We start from the raw sequence: 20,842 nt of genomic DNA, 5'->3' as shown, positions 1-20,842 counted from the left end.
TAACACTAGGCACAGATTTGAGTTGTCTTAGAATCGAGACTACTTCAGATACCTCCTGCATCAGCGTAACAGTAAATGTGATTTTGTATACACTGTCATTTCTCCCCTGCAACTAGTAACCGAGACGACAAAAATGTCAAATGCTACATGTTAGAGAGAAATTAGAAGGGTGATCCAAGCAGTGCTGTTCATGTGCACCTCCTGGTTAAAAGACTAATGTTGGTGTTGCTCTGGTTGGTCAGTGGATTTGATTCAGTGCTGAACCCCACAGACCAGGGCAATACGTTGAGACGGATCACGGCAGGAGGCAGTACAGTACAAATGATCTCGGCACCCCAGAGATAAGAAAAGGATCAATTATCCAGACTCCTTGTTCCTCATTCCTATCTGGTGGCCCTCAATGGGGGGTTAAATGCAAACTCCACACAGATATGTGTGGAATGCTGGGGTGACAATTGGGCTGTGATACAAGGCGTGATAGCTCAATACAAGCCAACACTCAGTCTGGGCAGACACATGGAAAGTCATCACTTGGATGAGGTGCTGAAGGGCCCATCAGCAGACAGGAGTTGCAACCTCCACAAGCCACAGCTTTCAAGAGAGGGAGAAAATTTGAAGAAAAGCCACTAATTTTCAAGAGAGATTTAATTAAACTAAAAACTATTTAAAGCAGGTAAAAAGATGTGTTGTAACCCCAGGTCGGTCCCCAGTCAAAAGGGCGCAAATGAGTTTAATTGACACCAGAGGGGGAATTTTCCTCTTGTGCTCCGAATATTGAAATTGTAAACTCACTGAACGAAGGAAACCTTCTGCTTGCATTGCTTCACCTGCCACAGACACATCAAGCGTTTGGTTTAAATCAGGTGTACAATTTTATTTCCACTTGACCATAAACTCCTCTATTTAAAAAAAACACATTCTTCTTGGTTTCAGCACCCATAAGAACACCAATTTTGTGTTATTTAAATTTTGGCGTTTTTTTCATCTTATTTGCATTTATATTAAGCAAAGTGCATCTTTTATTTGTCTGGTTTACACATTGCACAATACATAAATAATGCTATAAAATGTCTTCATATTTACAAGTAATATAATATATTTATATATAACATAAAATACACTTTCTTTTATTAAATCTCATTACTTTTCATTGAAAGCGTCTCTGCTGAATCGGAGTCCGTTAACAAACCCACTCTTATCGGTTATTGAGGAACACTTCCAGCCAACAAGGGCAGCTGGTGATGAATTGTCTCGTGTAGCATTGGCCCCAGCCTTTTACAAAACTAATTTGGACACTGAATCCAGACCACGGCTCGTGTGTGAAATCGTGGTCGTTGGGTCTCTGCAAGGTATAAGACTTCTCATAGTCGAAAGCCTTGATGGAATAGCCCGGGAACACTTTGTGAACCAGTAACGTCCTGGAATCTGGATTGTCCAGTGTGACAGACTTGATGAAAATTGGGTAGTTGCTGCGGTTGTAGACCCACACCCCATCCGGCTCTTTGCTCAGCTGGATGCCGTAGCCGATTTTGCTCCGGACTTTGGTCACCAGCTGGCTCTTGTTGTCCGAGTTTAACTGTCCCAGGCAGAATCCGTTCCCGTGAGGTAGATCATAGAAGATATCGAGGGAGGGTTCTTGGACAGTGTACAGGCGCCCAACTCGGGTCCGCTCCTCCCAGTATGCAACAACACACCAGTGTGACCGACTTCCCAGCTCCTGACTTATTCGGGAATCTGTGGCAGGAAAAAAAAAACCAGATCTTTAGCCTAGTAACCAGGATAGAAGAATTTGCTGATTATTTTCCGCCATCATTCAAGTACATTGATATCAATATACCCTCGGGATATATTCCTTAAATTACCACAGTGGCTGCAATTCAAAAATAAGGACTTTAAAATGTCCTGGCTTTTTGCACATCTTTCTTTCAATATTTTGATCTCCTCCCATACCAGTGGCACAAAGAGCGATGAACAATACAGCTCAGAACAGGCCCATCGACCCACCAAGCCTCTGCCAATACGTGGTTTCTATGCCTCTGTTCATGTGCCTATGACACACCTTTTGAACGTTGCGAATGTGCTGCTTCCACCGCCTCCACTGGAGAACATTCCAGGCACCCTTGTGTGAAAAACTTTCCCCACATCTCTCTTAAACCTGTGCCCTCTAATAACTGACCGTTCTACCCTGGGAAAAAAGACTTTGACTATTCACCCTGTCTATATCTCTCATGATGTTGTAGACCTCTATCATGCCTCCCCTCAGCCTCCGTCTTTTCAGTGAAAACAGAGTTTATCCAACCTCTACTCACTGCCAACACCCTTGGGAACAGGCAACATCCTAATGAACATTCTTTGCATTCTCTCCAAAGCTTCCACGTCCTTCAGTAGTGTGGTGGCCAGAACTGCACACAATATTCCAAATGCGGCCTAACTAAAGTTTTATACAGCTACAACATAACTTGCCACTTCTAAGCATTAGTACCGAGAGTCAGATATCCCCAAATGCTCAATCCTCGGGCTAATTTTGGGTGGGCAGAGTTGCTAATTAAGGATCACTGCTGCTTGTTCCTTCCAGAAAGATTTTACAAACTCATTGTTGTGCTCATTGGAATGTTGTGAACAGCACAGACATTAATGCAGAAAAAATCTTTTATATGTGCCAGGATAGAATCATAGAATTCTACAGTGCAGGAGGAGGCCATTCAGCCCGTCGAGTCTTCACCGACCACAATCCCACCTAGCCCCTATTCCCGCAAACCCTCATTTACCCAGCTAATCCCGACACTAGGGTTAATTTAGCATGACCAATCAACCTAACCCGCACATCTTTGGACTGTGGGAGGAAACCGGAGCACCCGGAGGAAACCCACGCAGACACAGAGAGAAGGTGCAAACTCCACACAGACAGTGACCCGAGGCCGGAATTGAACCCGGGTCCCTGGTGCTGTGAGGCAGCTGTGCCACCCGCAGATCTTTCAACTTAGTTATACACATACCATATCCATATGTAACCTGCTTATGTGGATGGCTGCTCTGTATATTCGGATGTCTAAATCTGCACTGTGAAAATGTCCTATTAACCAGTGGCCTTGTCAATCGAATGGTGTTTGCTTTTAATAGATGTGGTTAGGTTACTGTCATCACTGATGTATGAATGTACTAATCTGTACCAGCATGTACTTGTATAACAAGGGAAAAAGCACTGAAATATAGACACACAGACAGCAACACAGAACCACACACGCTAAATACAGGCAGCAATACAAAGATGCACATGTCTAGACACAGAGAGCAAGAGAGATACGTTGCAGCAACATGGAGCATCGCAGGCAAATCTGGGTTCAGGGAGTCTCAGTGAGGGTGTGGGTCCAAGAGGCTGGGTGGGAAAGATGCCTCCACTGGGCCCTGGGGGGCCTACAGGAGGTTCCACCCCCCCTGCTTTCTCCAACCCAACAATGGGAGCATAAAATCCAGTCCAGAGACAATAGCACAGCCACACAGACACTGACACGGAACCAGACAGCCCCACAGACACTGAACCAGACAGCCACACTGACAGTGAACCAGAGCCAGTCACAGTGACACTGAACCAGACAGCCACACTGACAGTGAACCAGAGCCAGTCACAGTGACACAGAACCAGACAGCCACACTGACACATACACAACATTGAGACACACACACGAATACAGAAATGGGAAAGACGTGCAAAAAAACCCCCCAGAAGTGTATGATACTAAAGATCCAAAGTTATATCCCTCCCACTCAGCCTTTCCCAAGTTTCATACAAGGGTGACGCGAGGGCCATCCAGCCCCTGCATTTTCAGAGCCCATCTGCCTCCATTCCCACCCCCAGCAAGGTCCAAACGTCCAGCACGTGGTTTCTTGTCTGGCAGCTCACACAAACGGCAGCATAAACACAACTGGGCCCTGTGTACCTGGCTACTGGCTGGCTAAGTCGCTTTATCACCCCCAAGCAAGACCCAGCAAAGCAATCCCAACACCAGAGAGTGAGATGTGATTCTGTTAGATAGTGGCGTGTACATGCCGATTTTAAACTAGGGAGCAGGGTGGGTGTGCAGTCCCACTTCTACTCTACAAAAGCAGCCTGGATTTTGTTGTTGTTTCGAATTACCATTGCATTCCAGTTTATGAGTTGGCTGCACAGTGAGACTTGGGCCTGACAGAAAGTTCACCACTGCAGAGGCAGTAACACCCCTTGAGCTAACCAAAATGCAGTCCAAGTTATTAACGTCATAACAGTGCAGACACACAGATATAAATGTTTTATGAAAGCCTGGTTTATTTACAGTCATGACTCAAAAAAGTTTTTCTTCTGTATCTTTGGTCAATGCGACAGCCCACAGCGCTGTCTCTAAATGATGTGTGTGTGTGTCTCTCTCTCTGACACGTTGTGCATTTATCTGGCTCCGTCCTAACAGCAGCAGCTAGTTAGAAACCTAGGCTGTTGGCTCACTCACATTGCTCGAAGCTAGAATGAGGAAGTGTTGCCTGGCCCTCTTGTAAAGTGTACCCTGTCACCCCTCCCCCATCTCAGCCACTCCCTTCATTCCTCCCCCCCCCCCTTTACAGTGCCCCTCGTAACCCTCTCCAGCTCAACTGCATCCAACCAAAATACTGGCAGCGAACAAGGAGCAGGAAAAGGGAAAAAAGAAGAAAGAGCCTGTGTCAAGTTACTCGAAAAATCCCCTTCAAAAACACTCTATAAAACATTCGCTAGAATCAAACAGAAACGTGTTCAATGGGCCTCTTCTACCCCACCCCCCCCTCCCCGCTGTCCTCACCGTTGCCCCTCCGCATGTAAAATGGGAATACATTCATCTCCAAAATGAAACGAGAGAGAAAAGACAAGGACAAATATAATCTTAACAAACACCAGGAACTTTTATTCCACTCCCGAGACCTGACTGTAACCACCCGCCGTGCCAAAGAAAACCCCCGATTGCCCGCGACTGTTCTCTTTTCATCTTTCACAAGCCAGGCCAGCCGCCCAACAATTTTCAGGGGACGTCCGTGGAGAGGGCTCACAGATTCCATTATTTACTCGTCCCGGATCAACTGAGCCCCGTCGCTCGAGTCCTTAAAGTGGCAAAGCGCGCAAACCAGTCACTCGAGCGTCTGAGCTTTCAACTCTTGAGCATACATTTTTAAGAGCAGGAAGGTGCCAAATAATTACTGTTTAAATTCTCACTCAGAGGGAGGCTCTGAGCCTAAAAGGCCACAAGCACCAGCCAGGCCTAAATCCGGAGTTAGTCCCGGCCAGTAACTGGGCCCACTTTTATTCGTTTCCGTTCTCCACATCAAGGTTTTTAACCCCAATCCAGTGAGACCCTCTCAGCCACGCTCCCTGGTTGGAATAGGAATGGCTGTGGGTTGGCACCCTACTATGGGAGCAGAGCCTCCACTGTTTAGATTGAAACACACACAATGGCCAGGGCAAGTTGTGGCACAGTGCTTTAGTACTGCTGCCTCACAGCTCCAGGGGCCCGGGTTCAATTCCGGCCTCAGGCGACTGTGTGGAGTTTGCACATTCTCCCCAGATAGCCTCTTCTGCACTGTAGGGATTCTGTGAGCCTCAGTGTATATCAGCAGCTTTGCCAGAATGGTGCGAGTGTGTAGGTGCTAGTGAGTTAGATGAACGAGGCCTTGTCTATTTGGGTGAATTATCAGAGTCTGAGGAGTACATTTTATCAAAGACTGTGTGGGGTAATTAACTATCGAGGTGGTTGGGCCGGTGAAGCTTGCCGACTGGCCAGTGGTGCCGACCTTGCAGCCAAGAGGCCCCAGCTGTGAGTAACACTGCATCTGTGCCACCTCTGGACTGCCACAATAAAGGTCAGTAAGTGGGTCCCGGGGAGGTGTGAAACAAGCACATTCCTGGTCTGAGAAGATGCTCTGAAAGGTAGCTCTCTCCCACAAGGGCAAAGCAGGGAACTCCATATGGCCTCTCAAAATAGAAGCCCTAAGGGCAGGAGAGGAAGGTGCAGACACAAGATTGCTTTGCAATGCCGAAAGCCCAGATAACAGCAGGCTTAAAATCTTAAAAGGCAGGATATATTATTTCTGTTGACTCTGACCCACTTCAGTGGGACCCGATTATGTATGAGGTTACTCATAAAGCCGGGGGGGGTGGGGGTGAGTTGCTTGCAGTTTGTAAATGCGCCGTCAATAAAAGAGATGGACCACACAAAGGCTTAAGCTGCCTGCCGGAGCCCTCCCATTCATTGCAGTAGTTGGGGCCTGAACAATAAAACAAGGCAGAGAGAGCACTGCTCCTTTTGTCTACAAGAGGCTGTCTCCAGTGAATGAGACAGACAGCTGATTACTGCTTCCTGCTGACATTCTTTCTCCATAGGCGTATGCTCCTCATCAGTCATGCAAATTACAGAGTGCAACTCTGTCCGCGGGGCAACTGCTGCACACACTTCACTCAAATAAGTTAAACCCTTAAAGGGAGGGCGGGGGATTTACAGTTTAAGACAATTTATTTCCAGACAGAGTGTAATTGTCTTAGGAGCCTTCTTGTCCCTTATTTTTATATTATACAGTACATACTGATAATTATTTTATGCAATTAAAGAGTTAGGTATAAATTTAGTGAACAGGCCATCCATAAATTTTCACGCAAATATACTTTGGCAAAATAATTTCAAAGTGTGTGAACATGACAATTATGCCGCCTACTTATCTGAGAGAAACCGACAGTGAGACATCAGTGACAAAAAAAAATAAAGTCTCTCATGCTCCTCAGTGTCACCGTCCAGCAGAGGGAAAGAGGCCAGAATTCTCCAGCTGTTCACCAGGGGTGGATTCTCTGGTCCCCCCCAGCAGCGCGGCCCTGCCCCGGGTTTCCTGATAACATGGGGTGGCTACAATGGGAATTCCCATCGACAGCACCAGATGATTCCGCCGCTAGTGAACACCCCTCACTGCCGAGAAATCCACTGATGGAAGGCCAGAGAATTCCAGTCAGTGTGTGTACTAGACAGAGAGAGAGAGAGGGGGCCAATGATGGGCCATGCCACAAAACACACGGCAGGGGTAAGGAAAATCCCACCCAGATAGCGAGGGGGAGAGCGCACGAGGGCGTGTGAGAGAGGCAGAATGTAAAAGCACGATCAGGCAATGCTGTGATGCACCCAATGGTCGAGTGAATCACTCAATGTTTAAACGTTTACAGCTTGGGCAAAGGCCCCTTGATGGCATGGTATCAGGGCACTGCCAATACCCCCGGCAGGAGTCTGCACCAACTGAAAGTAGGCAAGGGAGGAACCAGGTAAAGGGGAAAACAAGGTGTACGTACTTCAAACATATTTCCTTTAACTCTTGCATTCAATGATACAGGGTAAGTATTTGTCTGCAGCTGTCAGTACTATCATGGTATTAACCTAGCCCTGTTACATAAAAGGCTCTCAGACAAATACCTTCAGCTTCTTTGGCAAGGTGTTCCATTGCGCTTGAGAACTAACGGATTAACAGATACATTCCTATTAAGCATACGAACCTAGAAATTATTGTTGCTGATATTAGCCTATGAACACTCCAATTGAATAAAACTCTTACGTTAAAGCAGGCAATAACCTATTTATTCGAAGTGGGTTAATGCCTTCACTGAAATACCAGACGACAAGTGCCAATTGAGACAGGGCGGGAGGTTGGGATTAAGTATTTCTATAAAGCACTGCCATTGCCAATAAAATGGCAAAGGTGGTTAGACGGGCTGGCTGGATGCACCACTGCTGTTTTCACGGCAGGTTTATGGGAAAGGCTAATTAATTTATTTAAAAGCAAAATACTGCAGATGCTGGAAATCTGAAACAGAAACAGAAAATGCTGGATTAACTGAGCGGGTCTGACAGCATCTGTGGAGAGAGAAACACAAGTTAACATCGAGTCCACTGACCCTTCCCTTTGACTTGATGTTCTGTAGAAGGGGTCAATGAACTCAAAACATTAACTCTGTTTCTCTCCCCACAGATACTGCCAGACCGGCTGAGTTTATTCAGCACTCTCAAGGGTGGCACACTGGTTAGCACTGCTGCCTCTCTGCGCCAGGAACCGGGGTTCAAGTCTGGCCCCGGGTCACTGTCTGCGTGGAGTTTGCATGTTCTCCCCGTGTCTGCATGGGTTTCCTCCCACACTCCAAAGATGCGTGGGTTAGGTTGATTGTCCCTTTCGTGTCAGGGGATTAGCAGGGTAGAGTTATGGGGATAGGGCCTGGGTGGAATTGTTGTTGGTGCAGGCTCCATGGGCCAAATGGCCTCCTTCTGCACTGTAAGGATTCTGTGATTCACTCTAACATTGATTTATTTGTTTAAAAAAAAAGTGTTAATTTAAGCTTGCTCATTTTTAATTATGCCAACATCACAACTACCATTGCACCCCAAAGTGGTTCACAAGAGTGCAAAACACTCGAGATGTGATATGGTCTTGTATACATACATCTTCATCTGTTATAAATATTATAACCAAAGTATGTGTGTGTTGGGATGGGGATGGGAGCCGATACCATTAGAGAAAAGAATCTAATAGAAAACAAGCTGTTGTGCTTTTGTCCATCATACAGCAACGAAGCCTTCACACAGGACTGCAATATCCTTACCCAGCTTGACGTAATCGCAGGAGAAAAACATATTTAATACCTTTTTCCCCTATTAAAAAATGTTTTGTTAAAAATCATATTCAAGCATGCAGATGAGAAAAAGCTTTCTGCCAAGACTTGATGACTGAACCCATTGATAAGTTCCAAGCATGTAAAATATTAAGGGGGAGGGGCAATGAAAAAATAAATAACCAAGGTATGATTTTTTTTTTTTTAAAAACACCTTCGACAGCCAAATTTTATTCAGTTCCGTAAAAGTGGATGAGGTCATTGAAACGGAGCGAAGAGAATTCACGCTGAAAAGGAAAAGACTGGTAATCATTTCAGCTCCGAGAATGCAATCATTTAGTGCTTGCCGGTTTTGACTGAACTACTATATTAGCACCCGCTCTGTAACCAGTTCAAGACCCTTTGGTAGACAGGACTATTCCTTATATGGGATTGTGTGTCTGGAGCTAGTGTGCTTGGTGGCAGCCTTTTGTCCTTTCCAAGATTGCGTACTTGGCCAACTCACGGGGCATCAGAAAGGGCCTTGGTACGCTTAGTGTTGTCACAATGTTTTACAATCCATTGCACGTGTAACAATTTTAAATATTCACTTCAGATTGCACCCATCAAAGGCCTGTCTCGGCTAGCGGAGAGGCCAATCAGCAGCAGTGCAGCTTTATAGAAGACATTTAATTGGATTGCCCTTTTAGACAGACATGGGAGATTCCATGGTACAATCTGAAGGAGGGCTTCAATCCGAGAAGGGATAGGAATGTTTTGCTGCAATGGTATAGGACGTTGGTGAGGCCACACCTGGAGCATTTTCAGTGTCCTTATCTGAGGAAGGCTGTCCTTGCTATATAGAGGGAGTACAGTGAAGGTTCACCAGTCTGATTCCTGGGATGGCAGGTCTGTCATATGGAGGAGAGACCAAGTCAGTTAGGATCATATTCACCAGAATTTAGAAGAGCGAGAGGGGAATCTCATAGAAACTTATTAAATTCTAACAGGGTTAGACAGGGTAGATTCAGAAAGAATGTTCCTAATGGTGGGGGAGTCCAGAACTAGGGGTCATAGTTTGAGGATAAGGGGTAAAGCTTGTAGAACTGAGGCGAGGAGGAATTTCTTCACCCAGAGGGTAGTGAATGTGTGGAATTCACTATCATAGAAAGTAGTTGAGGTCAAAGCTTTGTCTGATTTCGAGAAGGAATTAGATATAGCTCTTGGGGCTAAAGGGATATGGGAGTCGGGCGGGGGGTCAGTATATTAAGACCATAAGACATAGGAGCAGAATTAGGCCACTCGGCCCATCGAGTCTGCTCCGCCATTCAATCATGGCTGATATTTTTCTCATCCCCATTCTCCTGCCTTTTCCCCATTACCCCTGATCCCCTTATTAGTCAAGAACCTATCTATCTCTGTCTTAAAGACACTCAATGAACTGGCCTCCACAACCTTCTGCGGCAAAGAGTTCCTCAGATTCACCACTCTCTGGCTGAAGAAATTCCTCCTCATCTCTATTTTAAAGGATCGTCCCTTTAGCCTGAAGTTGTGCCCTCTGGTTCTAGTTTTTCCTACTAGTGGAAACATCCTCTCCACGTCCATTCTATCCAGGCCTTGCAGTATCCTGTAAGTTTCAATAAGATTCCCCCTCATCCTTCTAAACTCCAACGAGCATAGACCCAGAGTCCTCAACTGTTCCTCATATGACAAGCTCTTCATTCCAGGGATCATTCTTGTCAACCTCCTTTGGATCCTTTCCAAGGCCAGCACATCTTATGGAGCCCAAAACTGTTCACAATACTCCAAATGGAGTCTGACCAGAGCCTTATACAGCCTCAGAAATACATCCCTGTTCTTGTATTCTAGCCCTCTTGATATGAATGCTAACATTGCATTTGCCTTCCTAACTACCGACTGAACCTGCACGTTAACCTTAAGAGAATCTTGAACAATGACTCCCAACTCCCTTTGTGTTTCTGATTTCCTAAGCAATTTCCCATTTAGAAAATAATCTATGCTTCCATTTCTCCTTCCAAAGTGCATAACCTCACACTTTTCCACATTGTATTCCATCTGCCACTGCTTTACCCACTCTCCTAACCTGTCCAAGTCCTTCTGCAGCCCCCCTGCTTCCTCAATACTACCTGTCCCTCTACGTATCTTTTTTTCATCTGCAAACTTCGCAACAGTGCCTTCAGTTCCTTCCTCCAAATCGCTAATGTATATTGTGAAAAGTTGTGGTCCCAGCACTGACCCCTGAGGCACATTGAATTCAATGGTCAGCTATGATCAAGGTGCATGGCAGAGCAGACTTGAAGGGCCGAATGGCCTACTCCTGTTTCTAGTTTCTGTGTTTCTATGTTTCTAAGAGCTGGGGGTGCGGGTGGTATCTCCCCCAGTGCCCTGGCCAATATTTACCCTTCAATTAACAACACTAAAACAAAACCAATTATTTGTCCATCAGCTCTTTGTTGTTTGTGGGAGCTTGCTGTGCCTAAATTGGCTACCACATTTCGCACAGCCTCAGCCATTCAGAAATACTTGCAAGGTACTCTAGGCTATTCCAGTGTCCTGAAAAGTGCTATACAAATGCAAAACCTCCTCCTTTATATTGGGAGACCCAATTCTACAATACAATCTGAATTTCTCTGCTCATTCACGACCAAACCTCATGCTTCTGATGATGTCCAAAGTCCAAAGATGTGCGGGTTAGGTTGATTGGCCATGCTAAAAATTGCCCTTAGTGTCCTGAGATGCGTAGGTTGGAGGGATTAGTGGGTAAATATGTAGGGATATGGGGGTAGGGCCTGGGTGAGATTGTGGTCGGTGCAGACTCGATGGGCCAAATGGCCTCTTTCTGTACTGTAGGGTTTCTATGATTTCTATGATGTATTTCAGTTGACAGGGGAGTTTCACTGATGTCAACAGGCCAGTTGTATGAAAATGGCACTTGCATGCAGGTACAATGACTGTATATAGGTCGGTGAACAATAATTCCATTAAAAGCACTTTACCCGATAAATTATATGCCAGTCTAGTCTACAACACAAGTGGGGCATAAAATGTTCCGTAAACACACAAGACAAAATCTGTACCTGTGTGTGCTGTTAATCATAGCTGAAGCAGACGAGTCTAAAAATGTCACACACACAATTACACTTCACTGAAAACTGCTGTGGTTGTAAATCCCGTGAAATTCTGTACCTTCTCTTTTCTCCTCTCCTTCCCCCCCCCCCCCCCCCCCTCTCGTTCCCTGCCCCTTTAATCCCTCCAACCATTGGCCAACTTTACAACTTCTAACAACCTACAGACTACGAGTCCCCGTGGCATGTGAAGGGGAAAAACAACACCATCCGGCAGACTGGAGACAGAGAGCAGCCTGAAGAAGTTAATGATTACTTCTGTCTGGCTTTATAATCAAATCATTCCAATTCCTGATCACACGGCTTTGCTTCCCTGACGCACCACATTGGCAGAGTGAGGCTGCAGATTGTTGTGCGGATCACTCGCCGCCAGCTTTTTTCCAGGGTACGGCTCCCACACTTTTTTTTTTAAAAAAAGCAGTTTTAATCCTGGAGCTTTTACTTTGGAAATAAATCTAGTCACCCTGCCTACCCCCCACCCCCTCTCGCCTAAACACCACCGCTCCCCTCACACACACACTCTCCCAAAGCTATTCTCACCCAAATAGCAGGCCGCGAGGTTAAGAACAGACAACTAGTCTGTGCTGCAGCGGCTGAACTGGAGGCTCAGCAGGTCAGTCTGAAGGATGAAAGCACAGCCCCTCAGTCTAGCTGGAGCCTCCACTGCTTTCTGATCATTATTTCCACAACTCCCCAAAGGTTCAAAAGCCAGGGGATGTAATTTATTAAAATTAGAAATGTGGGACCAAACAGGAAGTTATTTCAAACAACGAGGAGACTTTCTAGATGTTTTTGACATTATTCAGCATCAGATTCGTCACCACCTCCCTCCCCTCCCCCGCCCCATAGCAAAAGGGTTCAAAATGCCAGGGACATCAGTTAAAAATTAAAAAAGCTCCAGAACTGAAAGAAAGATCTTCCATTCAATCTGACAACTCCTGATATCCCCCCCGAGGACATTTCACAGTGCTTCCCATCCGATTGTTTTCTTTTGCTGCAGTCTACATTCTCTGGGAGGTAAATGCAGAAGGAATCTTTCACACAAGGTCATACAACCAGCAATGAGATCGACGTGTTCATTTGTTTTTTGTAGCACAGAAAGGGCAGTCGAGCGGAATTTTTATATTCGAAGCTGTGAAGTTACCAGTGAGTCGGGCAGTGTGAAGTTGAAAAGGGCGAGTTGGTGAGTTTCTGGAGAGATGCGAGGAGGCGGACAAAGTGAGACGACTCCACTAGATCAACCCACTCAAATCTCCTCTCCCCACGCAAGCCCAATACAGCCCATTGCAGATCTGTGAATTATCAAACTTGCTGCTCCCGCTGCTCAAAGCTCCATCGGAAAGGACTTGCTTCACAAAGTTATGCACCGGAGGGCAATCTTCAATGTTGCCCCAACACTACTGGGTCGTTCTGTGCAACCTGCCAGGACAAGGGTGTCCAAATGAGCGCTGAACGCAGATCCCACCAACTGGGACAGTCTGATCAAATCCAGCACAAGGTGCATGACAACAACTACCTTTCGATTAAAAATCTCAATTCAAACTCTGCCACAGATTAGCAAATTGTTGGGCTATGGAAATGGATTTGTTTCCACTGTTAGAGAGGCCCGCGTCATGGTAAAACAGCAGTGACATCAGTACACCACCAATTATGTCCTCTACTCCTCAGTTTATAGTGTCCCCTCCCTCCCCACCCTAGATGGCATCATTAAGCCAAGCCTGAAAATACCCAAGACACACCCTGTCTACCCACACTTCAAAGATAAAAAAACGACCATTCAAGTCTGGTATGGTATCTCATGCTTGCATGTGTGTAACTGATTGAAATCTGAAGTCAACTGGTTGAGCTTATCCAATCTTTCATCTCACACAACAAGTTCCTAACTTGTGCGCCGCCTTCTAACACAAGTCTTCAGCTGCCATAGCTTCCCACGCCTTGACATTGCTGTCTGGAATACCTGGTCGGGGATGCGGCGATTATACACCCCCCACCTCCCCGCCCTCCTCTATGACTAAGATAGATTTTGTGATGTGTCTAAAGCCACTGTAGACAACCTTGGGAGTCTACGTAGGGCGAAAGAAAATCTCCAAAATAAAAACCCCTCCCCACCGAGACCTTGTTCAGTCTTTTTTGACAAAATGCCAGCTGTTTCCCAGCTATTAGCCCAAAGTAAACGATGACATTAATAACAGCGCCCCACCCGCCAGAACCTTAACCAGCAGCAGACTAGAGGAACACAATGCGTGACTCAGGCTGAGTGTTTTGGCTCGTCTGAAACCGGAACAGCATCAGCCTTGTAGGATGTTAGTATGTCAATGTAATCTAATTGAGGAAATGGCAAAGAAACCTGAAAAGAGAGAGAGAGTGCAAGCGAGGAATAGAGGCGAGTACTATATAACTGGGTAGCACTTGTGTTTATCAATGGTAGTCAGATGTTCTTTTAAAAAAAAATTAAACTGCTGTATGGAGCCTGCCTAAAATTGGCCGCGACAAACAACAAAATCAAAACCCGTCAGGAAAAGCCACCTACGTGTTTTCATTACAGCGTCTGGTAAATTAATTCACAAAAGGGAAGGGCAGCAGTCCTGGTGAGGCAAACCTCTATTGATAAAAGTTCAAGAAGCTGAGTGTAATATCTTAAAACAACACCAGGCAAAGGTTCAAGGTCAGTGCGTGAAGCAGTACTGAAGTCTTCAGAACAGCAAAAGTGATAATGGTTTCCCGCACTAACAAAGCGCAGGCTCAGGGATCTGCCTGCAACAGTACATTTTAGCCCAGTGATGTATGGTCATTGGCCTCGCTGCTTGGAACTGCATCACTACCGCTCTCACCTTTTGAAGGAATCCTCATTGTTGGTCACAGGGACATGGGGCACAGGCGCTGAGACTGTTGCCAATTATCCAACCATCACTGGGCCTTGCAAGATCATTGGTATCAGCAGCGCAAGACAGGTTCATAGTGAATTGGTAGTTGACTTTTCATCCTGCCAGTTTCTATTTTGCATTGAGTTGGGAAATATTGCCAGTCTTTTTAATTTAGAACCTAGTAAAAGCGACAGAGATTGGAAAATGAGTTTCCAAAGAGAGTTTGGCCCATCATTCTGTGATTGGTGAAAACGTCAGCCATTTTGAACCACTGGCTTAGATTAATACACCCCCGAAATCTCAGCACAGGCCCCATTACTGCGGCTTTGTCAAATTACGATGCTACAAGATATTTTCAATAATTAATTACTGAAACTTTTGCACAAAACCCGACAGATATCGCAAATAACAAGCTGTGCGCATGACCGTGAGTTAATTTGGAGTCAGCATAGCTGTGACGTCAAGCTGACCTCCTGCTCTGATCAAGTTGCGATCACAGGGAGTAGAGGGATATGAGAAGCAGCCAATTCCCTTTCTGCATCCAGTACTGCAAGGTCATCTCTCGACTCTTATGCTGCCTCATACCCTTGGGGCCAATTGTCATGACTCCCCCCAAGAACAACAGACAGAGAAAAGGGGGAGAGAGATCCACTTGGCCATGTCTTTGCTGCCTTTACACGGTGCCCAGGGTCCCCAAGGCTTTTCCTCAGAGGCAGAGCACATAAACAGACGGTGCATTAATGTGCATATAAAAGGTGGTTTGGAGCTGGGGACTGGTGGTTGTTGATATATTCTTGGATTTCTGGCCTCTATTTCTTCGACATGCCCAGACACCAAGCTGGCACTTGAAGTTTCACCAGGAGCATGTTGAGTTCAGAGGGCCCGAGGCTGTCTGGCAGCAATCCAAAGATAAAAGATAGTTTTTAATCTTGGGTCGGGTGGGGCCAGTATTCCTGAGAGCTGCATTAATGGCTTACACCAAACTGTCAAACATTTGGCCTGGGGAGGGTAATGTAACGTTAAGGTGGTGTTCTTCACCAGTGCCAGAGCTTGGGTGGAGCCAATAAAATCCAGTAGCAAAAAAGTAACTCTTGTGAAGCTAACTGGGGAAGCAGTGGGAGAGAGAGGGGCATCCCCTCTGCGTAGTAGAGTTGTTTGGTGTCTCATTAAGCGATCTAGAGGCTTGTATGACTGAACATAAAGGGTTTATTGTTGACATACAACTGTATACATATCTCCGAGGTATCGCCGTATCTAGGTGCCATCACAGCTACCTCTCTCAGATGCCTCACTGCATAGTCCACCAACAGGTGACACAATATCACAATGTGGGTGATACAGTCCCACATTAACCTTTGCTTTGCCAAACACCCACCAACATTACACTGACGGAGCAGGAGCAACTCAGAATTCCTGTTCGGTGTTTCACAGTTAGTTCAAAAATATAGCAACCTAATTAGGAATTATTTGAAAAGCATTCAAAGACATGGTAATGGAAATGTTGCCCTCCCTTTATGCCACCATCTTGGATCTGCCACTTGCCTGACCACCCGAGCGTTCATGAGCTTATAGTTGAGAAGTCATTGATTTTCCTTGCTGCATTGATACTTCCTCCTTTAAACTAATCGTTCATTTTGCCCAAAGAGCTACAGCTTGCCTGTATCCAAGCCGGTTTTTTGACAAGTTGCCCTCCAATTCTCCCCACGCCTACTGTCATTTGCAACTTCAGCTCAATGACAAATGAAAAAAGAATAATTAAAAGCAACTTGCTGTCTGCGACATCCGGAATTAATAAATTATTGAAAACTAACGTGTCCAAACTTCCAAGAAGCACTCCAGGCAAGAACGTGTTACCTTTCATCATTGTTCCATATCACTCAACTTGTTCTAGTTTGCTGAGAAACACATTCCTTTCAAACTTTCTCTCCTGATTTACATACAGATACAACCGAGGTAACAAAGCCATAGGACAGTGGAAACTTGCTTCAAATGAGGTGCCTCTGATATATATAATCAAAGAATGAGTCATACACAAAGCCTAAATAGATTTTGGTGTATAGTTTCAAAAGGTCCTCCTCCCGTACCTCGCTGGGCTTCCACCTCCAGACTAGCAGAGATCCTGTGCCATTACTCATGGCAAATCAGATTATATTCTGTTTTCTAAGGAGAGGAGCATTACACTATGTAACGCCCCAAATATATAATATTGTTACTAAGGGAGGGTTGTTGAGTGAACCAAGGAATCAAAGTGCATGCTTTATGCTGCTTCTGTATTAATGGTGGCTATAGTGGGTGGAGCTTTTTTACGATGTGTGTGGATGAGAAATTCTGTTTGGAATGAAGAATAGGAGAATTCCCTTTTTATCTCTTTAGTTGATCATGAATCATCAGAACGTGCAACTTTGAAAACTTGTGATCTTTTTGAAAAACATTAATTATGGGGGAAAACTGTTCTTTTTGTTCTTTGATACGAGCGAGTAACACTTGTGTATCATAAGTCAGAGTTGCGGCGAGTTGCGCAATTTTACATCAAGACCATGGTTCTTCCTCATGAAGGCGGCTGGGACTTAGCAATATTTACAAAAATATCACTTCTACATTACAAAACAGTAAGAGGTAACTGAGATGTTGCGGAATGCACTTTTGTCATCCTTTCAGGATTTCAAAACCACTGACCCCCGCCCTCACCTTTTCCACCCTCCGACAAGCGACAGGCTTCTAAAACCCAAGCTAGGCCTCACCGAATCACACATTCCTGATTTTATTGTTTTCAACAGCAGTGGTGTCCTGGACCCGTAGGCCTTCACTTAGGCCTCAGCAATAAAACATCACGACGGGAGGCGGGGGGGTCAATTCAGTAGAACATACTTCCCGTTCTAGCAGAATAATACATTTATTTGGGGACAGGAGGAGGAGGAAGAGGTCCAAGCAAAGGTGTAATCCTTTTCCTAGTTCGTGCTGATGAGACTGGGTGGAGCCCAGTGCGCAAGGCCCAGAGGACTGGGATCAAACCCAAGTGCAAATCAAAACCAGCTCTTCAGCCAAAAGCTTCCTTGGCTGCACAGCAGGGAAGGAAACTGGGAAAGGAATGAAATATCCATAAACAAGAAGCAGACGACCACATCCCTCTGGGTAATGATCAAGGCCGTATTTAAATTAAAGAGAAACGTTACCATCCTACCATCAGGAGGAGGAGAAAAAATTAAATAAATAGAACACAGTACTTTCATTGTCTGTCTTCCTCTCTTCCATTCTGCCTTAAAAATGTTTCTAGTCAGTCCCAGTTCTGTGTACATAGAGCAAGAGGATAAAACCTGTGCTGCCTCAGCAAGGTTGCAATTTTATTTTCCTTTAAAAAAAATATTGTAGCTCAGATTTCTTGCTCGAATGCTCCGATCACACGTTGAAAGGAAACTGCAGTGTTCCAGCGCCCTCACCACATTTCTCAGTTAAAACACATCAACCGATTAATCTCACTGATGTTTGCGTGACCTCACGGTACACAAAATGGCTGCTACATCCCGCATGTACAAACAGCCGGGAGCTGCAGATCAAAACAATTCTTTGGAACCTGTCAAATGTTAAGGCGCCATTTCTTCGGAGGCGACCCAATTTCTTGCACATAGTCTAGTTTTGGGAGGGTGGCAGTCCGGTGGCACAGTGATTAGCACTGCTGCCGTACTATGCCAGGGATCCGGGTTCAAATCCTGGCTTGGGTCACTGTCTGTGCAGCGTCTGCACGTTCTCCCCGTGTCTGCGTGGGTTTCCTCTGGGTGCTCCAGTTTCCTCCCACAGTCCGAAAGAAGTGCTGGTTAGATACATTGAGGGAGAACTTAACATGGCCAATGTACCCGAAAAGGCACCGGAGTGTGGTGGCTAGGGGATTTTCACAGTAACGTCACTGTAGTGTTAATGTAAGCCTACTTGGACACAAATAACATTAAAAAAAATCAGAAATGTGGCTAAAGGCACCCTGGCATAAATGGTTAGCACTGCCGCCTCACAGCGCCAGGGACCTGTGTTCAATTCCAGCCGTGAGCTACTGTGTGTGGAGTATGCATATTCTCCCGTGTCTGCGTGGGTTTCTTCTGGGTGCTCCCAATTTCTTCCTGTGGTGAACCACTGTAACACTGTCTGTGTGTGGGATGTGCCTGGGCACGCCCCTGCTGCCTTGGTCCGGGGCTCCGTCCTCCCCGGGGTATAAACGTGGCTGCTCTCCGCCCCTTTGCCTCAGTTCGAGTTGGCCATCGGTTTGGGAGTGCTTGTGTTCTTGTTAATAAAAGCCTGTTGTTCTGCAACCTCTAGTCTTTGCGTGTATCAATGGTGCATCACTTCCCACATTCCAAAGATGGGCAGGTTAGTTGAACTGGCCATGCTAAATTGCCTCTTAGCATCCAAATGTGTAGGTTGGAGGTATTAGTGGGTTAAGTACATGGGGTTATGGGGATAGGACCTGGGTAAGATGCTTGTTTGGAGAGTTGGTGCAGACTCCTTGGGCCGAATGGTCTCCTTCCGCACTGTAGGGATTCTATGATTAACTGAAGAGAAATTTTAACAAACAAGCGTGCGTGGGAAATTATAGGCATGAGTCAAAAGTTAGGTCGAATGACCTCTGCTGTGAAGTGCATGCACGGATTCTGGGTTTTGTCACGGCCAAGCTATTCACGGTCTAGATAGGAGTACACGAGGAACAGTCATACAGGAGAGGGGTTGGAGATCTAGCTAGCTGAGTAAGCACATCTTGACAAAGAGAGATGAGGATAGAAAGACTATATTCAAGCCAACAATAATGTAAGCAACAGAGAAACATACTGATGGGTGCAGGGAATAATCAGTTTTTAAAAAAAAACATTATATTTTGATATCAAGTTGTCATTAAAACCTATGCTAAAAGAATTGCTAATTAGCGATTGAAAAGATTGTCATCATGTTTGGACAAAGAATCTTCTGACAGCACTTGTTGCTATGACAACACCTCCTCTTGAGCTGATAGGAAGTGATAACTGATGGGGTTGAAACTAGGTTTATTGAATGTATTGGCACCACAGGAAAATTCACACTTGTCAATAGGCTTTAATATTGTACAGCATAGATCTTGAGTGATGCACTCAATATACATTGCCTTAAAACTGCCACCAAAAGCAGTGAGCAGACCTCTTCAACAAAACAACCACATCTATAACATTATATAATGGGGCTTAAATACTTTGCTCAGAAAAGGCCATGTTTTGAAACAGAAATCATCTTTAATTCAAAGAAAGAAAAGCACAGCACAGGGACAGGCCCTTCGGCCCTCCAAAGCCTGCACCCATCTTGATGCTCTAACTAAACTAAAAAAAAGCCTTCTGCTCTTACTCGGCCCGTATCCCTCTATTCCCTCCCTATTCATGTAACCACCCAGACGCCTCTTAAATGTTGCTAACGTGCCTGCTTCCACCACTTCCTCTGGCAGCACCTTCTAGGCACCCACTACTCTACATGAAAACCTTCCCCCACACATATCCCATAAACTTGCCCGCTCTCACCTTGAACCTGTGCCCCCTTGTAATTGACACTTCCAACCTGGGAAAAAGCCTCTGACTATCCACCCCGTCAATGCCTCTCAATTTTGTGGACCATTTATCAGGTCTCCCCTTAGCCTCCAGTCAAGAAAATCTGCTGAACACAATAGGTTGGATTCAGGAAGACCATGGAGGACTGAAAACGGTGGCTTAGTTTAGACTCTGGGATTCCCGACCCTATTGCCAGTGTTTCTAATTTTGAGGCACGCCTTTTAAGGCTGCAGGCCGGTTTGGGTCTCATTATGTATTCTTGGCTGAGCCCCGAGGCATCCACTGGAGTACTGAAACACCTGAGCACCAGGGAAAAGTGTGCTTGATTTGACATTTCTGGCTCTCTTGTCAATTGCACAATCTTCAATTACACAAGATGGCAGTTTCAAGTGCTTGCCATTTCCATTATTGATACTTTAAAGGGTCTGGATGATTGATACTTCAATAGGCCAGTAGTAAAAAGGGAGGTTTTTTTGGAAAAAAAGAAATACACATTCCCTTTTCCTCGGTGTAAGTGCAGGAACGCCAAGCTGCCATGAAAAAAAAAGAATGAGGGATAACCTGAGAGCTAAATGACTCAGAAGGAAAACAAGTACACATGAACACACACACACACAAGCAAGAGGAAACATCTCTATGACAGCAGGCAGGCAGCCAAGCTAGTGCCTG

The 20,842-nt window shown here is 45.5% G+C and overlaps 1 protein-coding gene across 1 annotated transcript in view; it reads right to left on the bottom strand.

Moving 5' to 3' along the window:
- Positions 1-856: 856 nt before the first annotated feature.
- smad7 (SMAD family member 7) overlaps positions 857-20,842 on the bottom strand; it is a 42,124-nt gene continuing 22,138 nt past the window's right edge. Inside the window, exon 4 of the mRNA XM_078222382.1 lies at positions 857-1,734. Within this exon, the coding sequence (XP_078078508.1) occupies positions 1,196-1,734 (539 nt within the window). The 3' untranslated portion in view covers positions 857-1,195. The remainder of the gene's footprint in view (positions 1,735-20,842) is intronic.

Source organism: Mustelus asterias, chromosome 1, assembly GCF_964213995.1.
Source record: "Mustelus asterias chromosome 1, sMusAst1.hap1.1, whole genome shotgun sequence".
Taxonomy (NCBI): domain Eukaryota; kingdom Metazoa; phylum Chordata; class Chondrichthyes; order Carcharhiniformes; family Triakidae; genus Mustelus; species Mustelus asterias.
The sequence above is the reverse complement of the archived record's forward strand: the minus strand, read 5'-3'. Positions and strand labels throughout refer to the sequence as shown.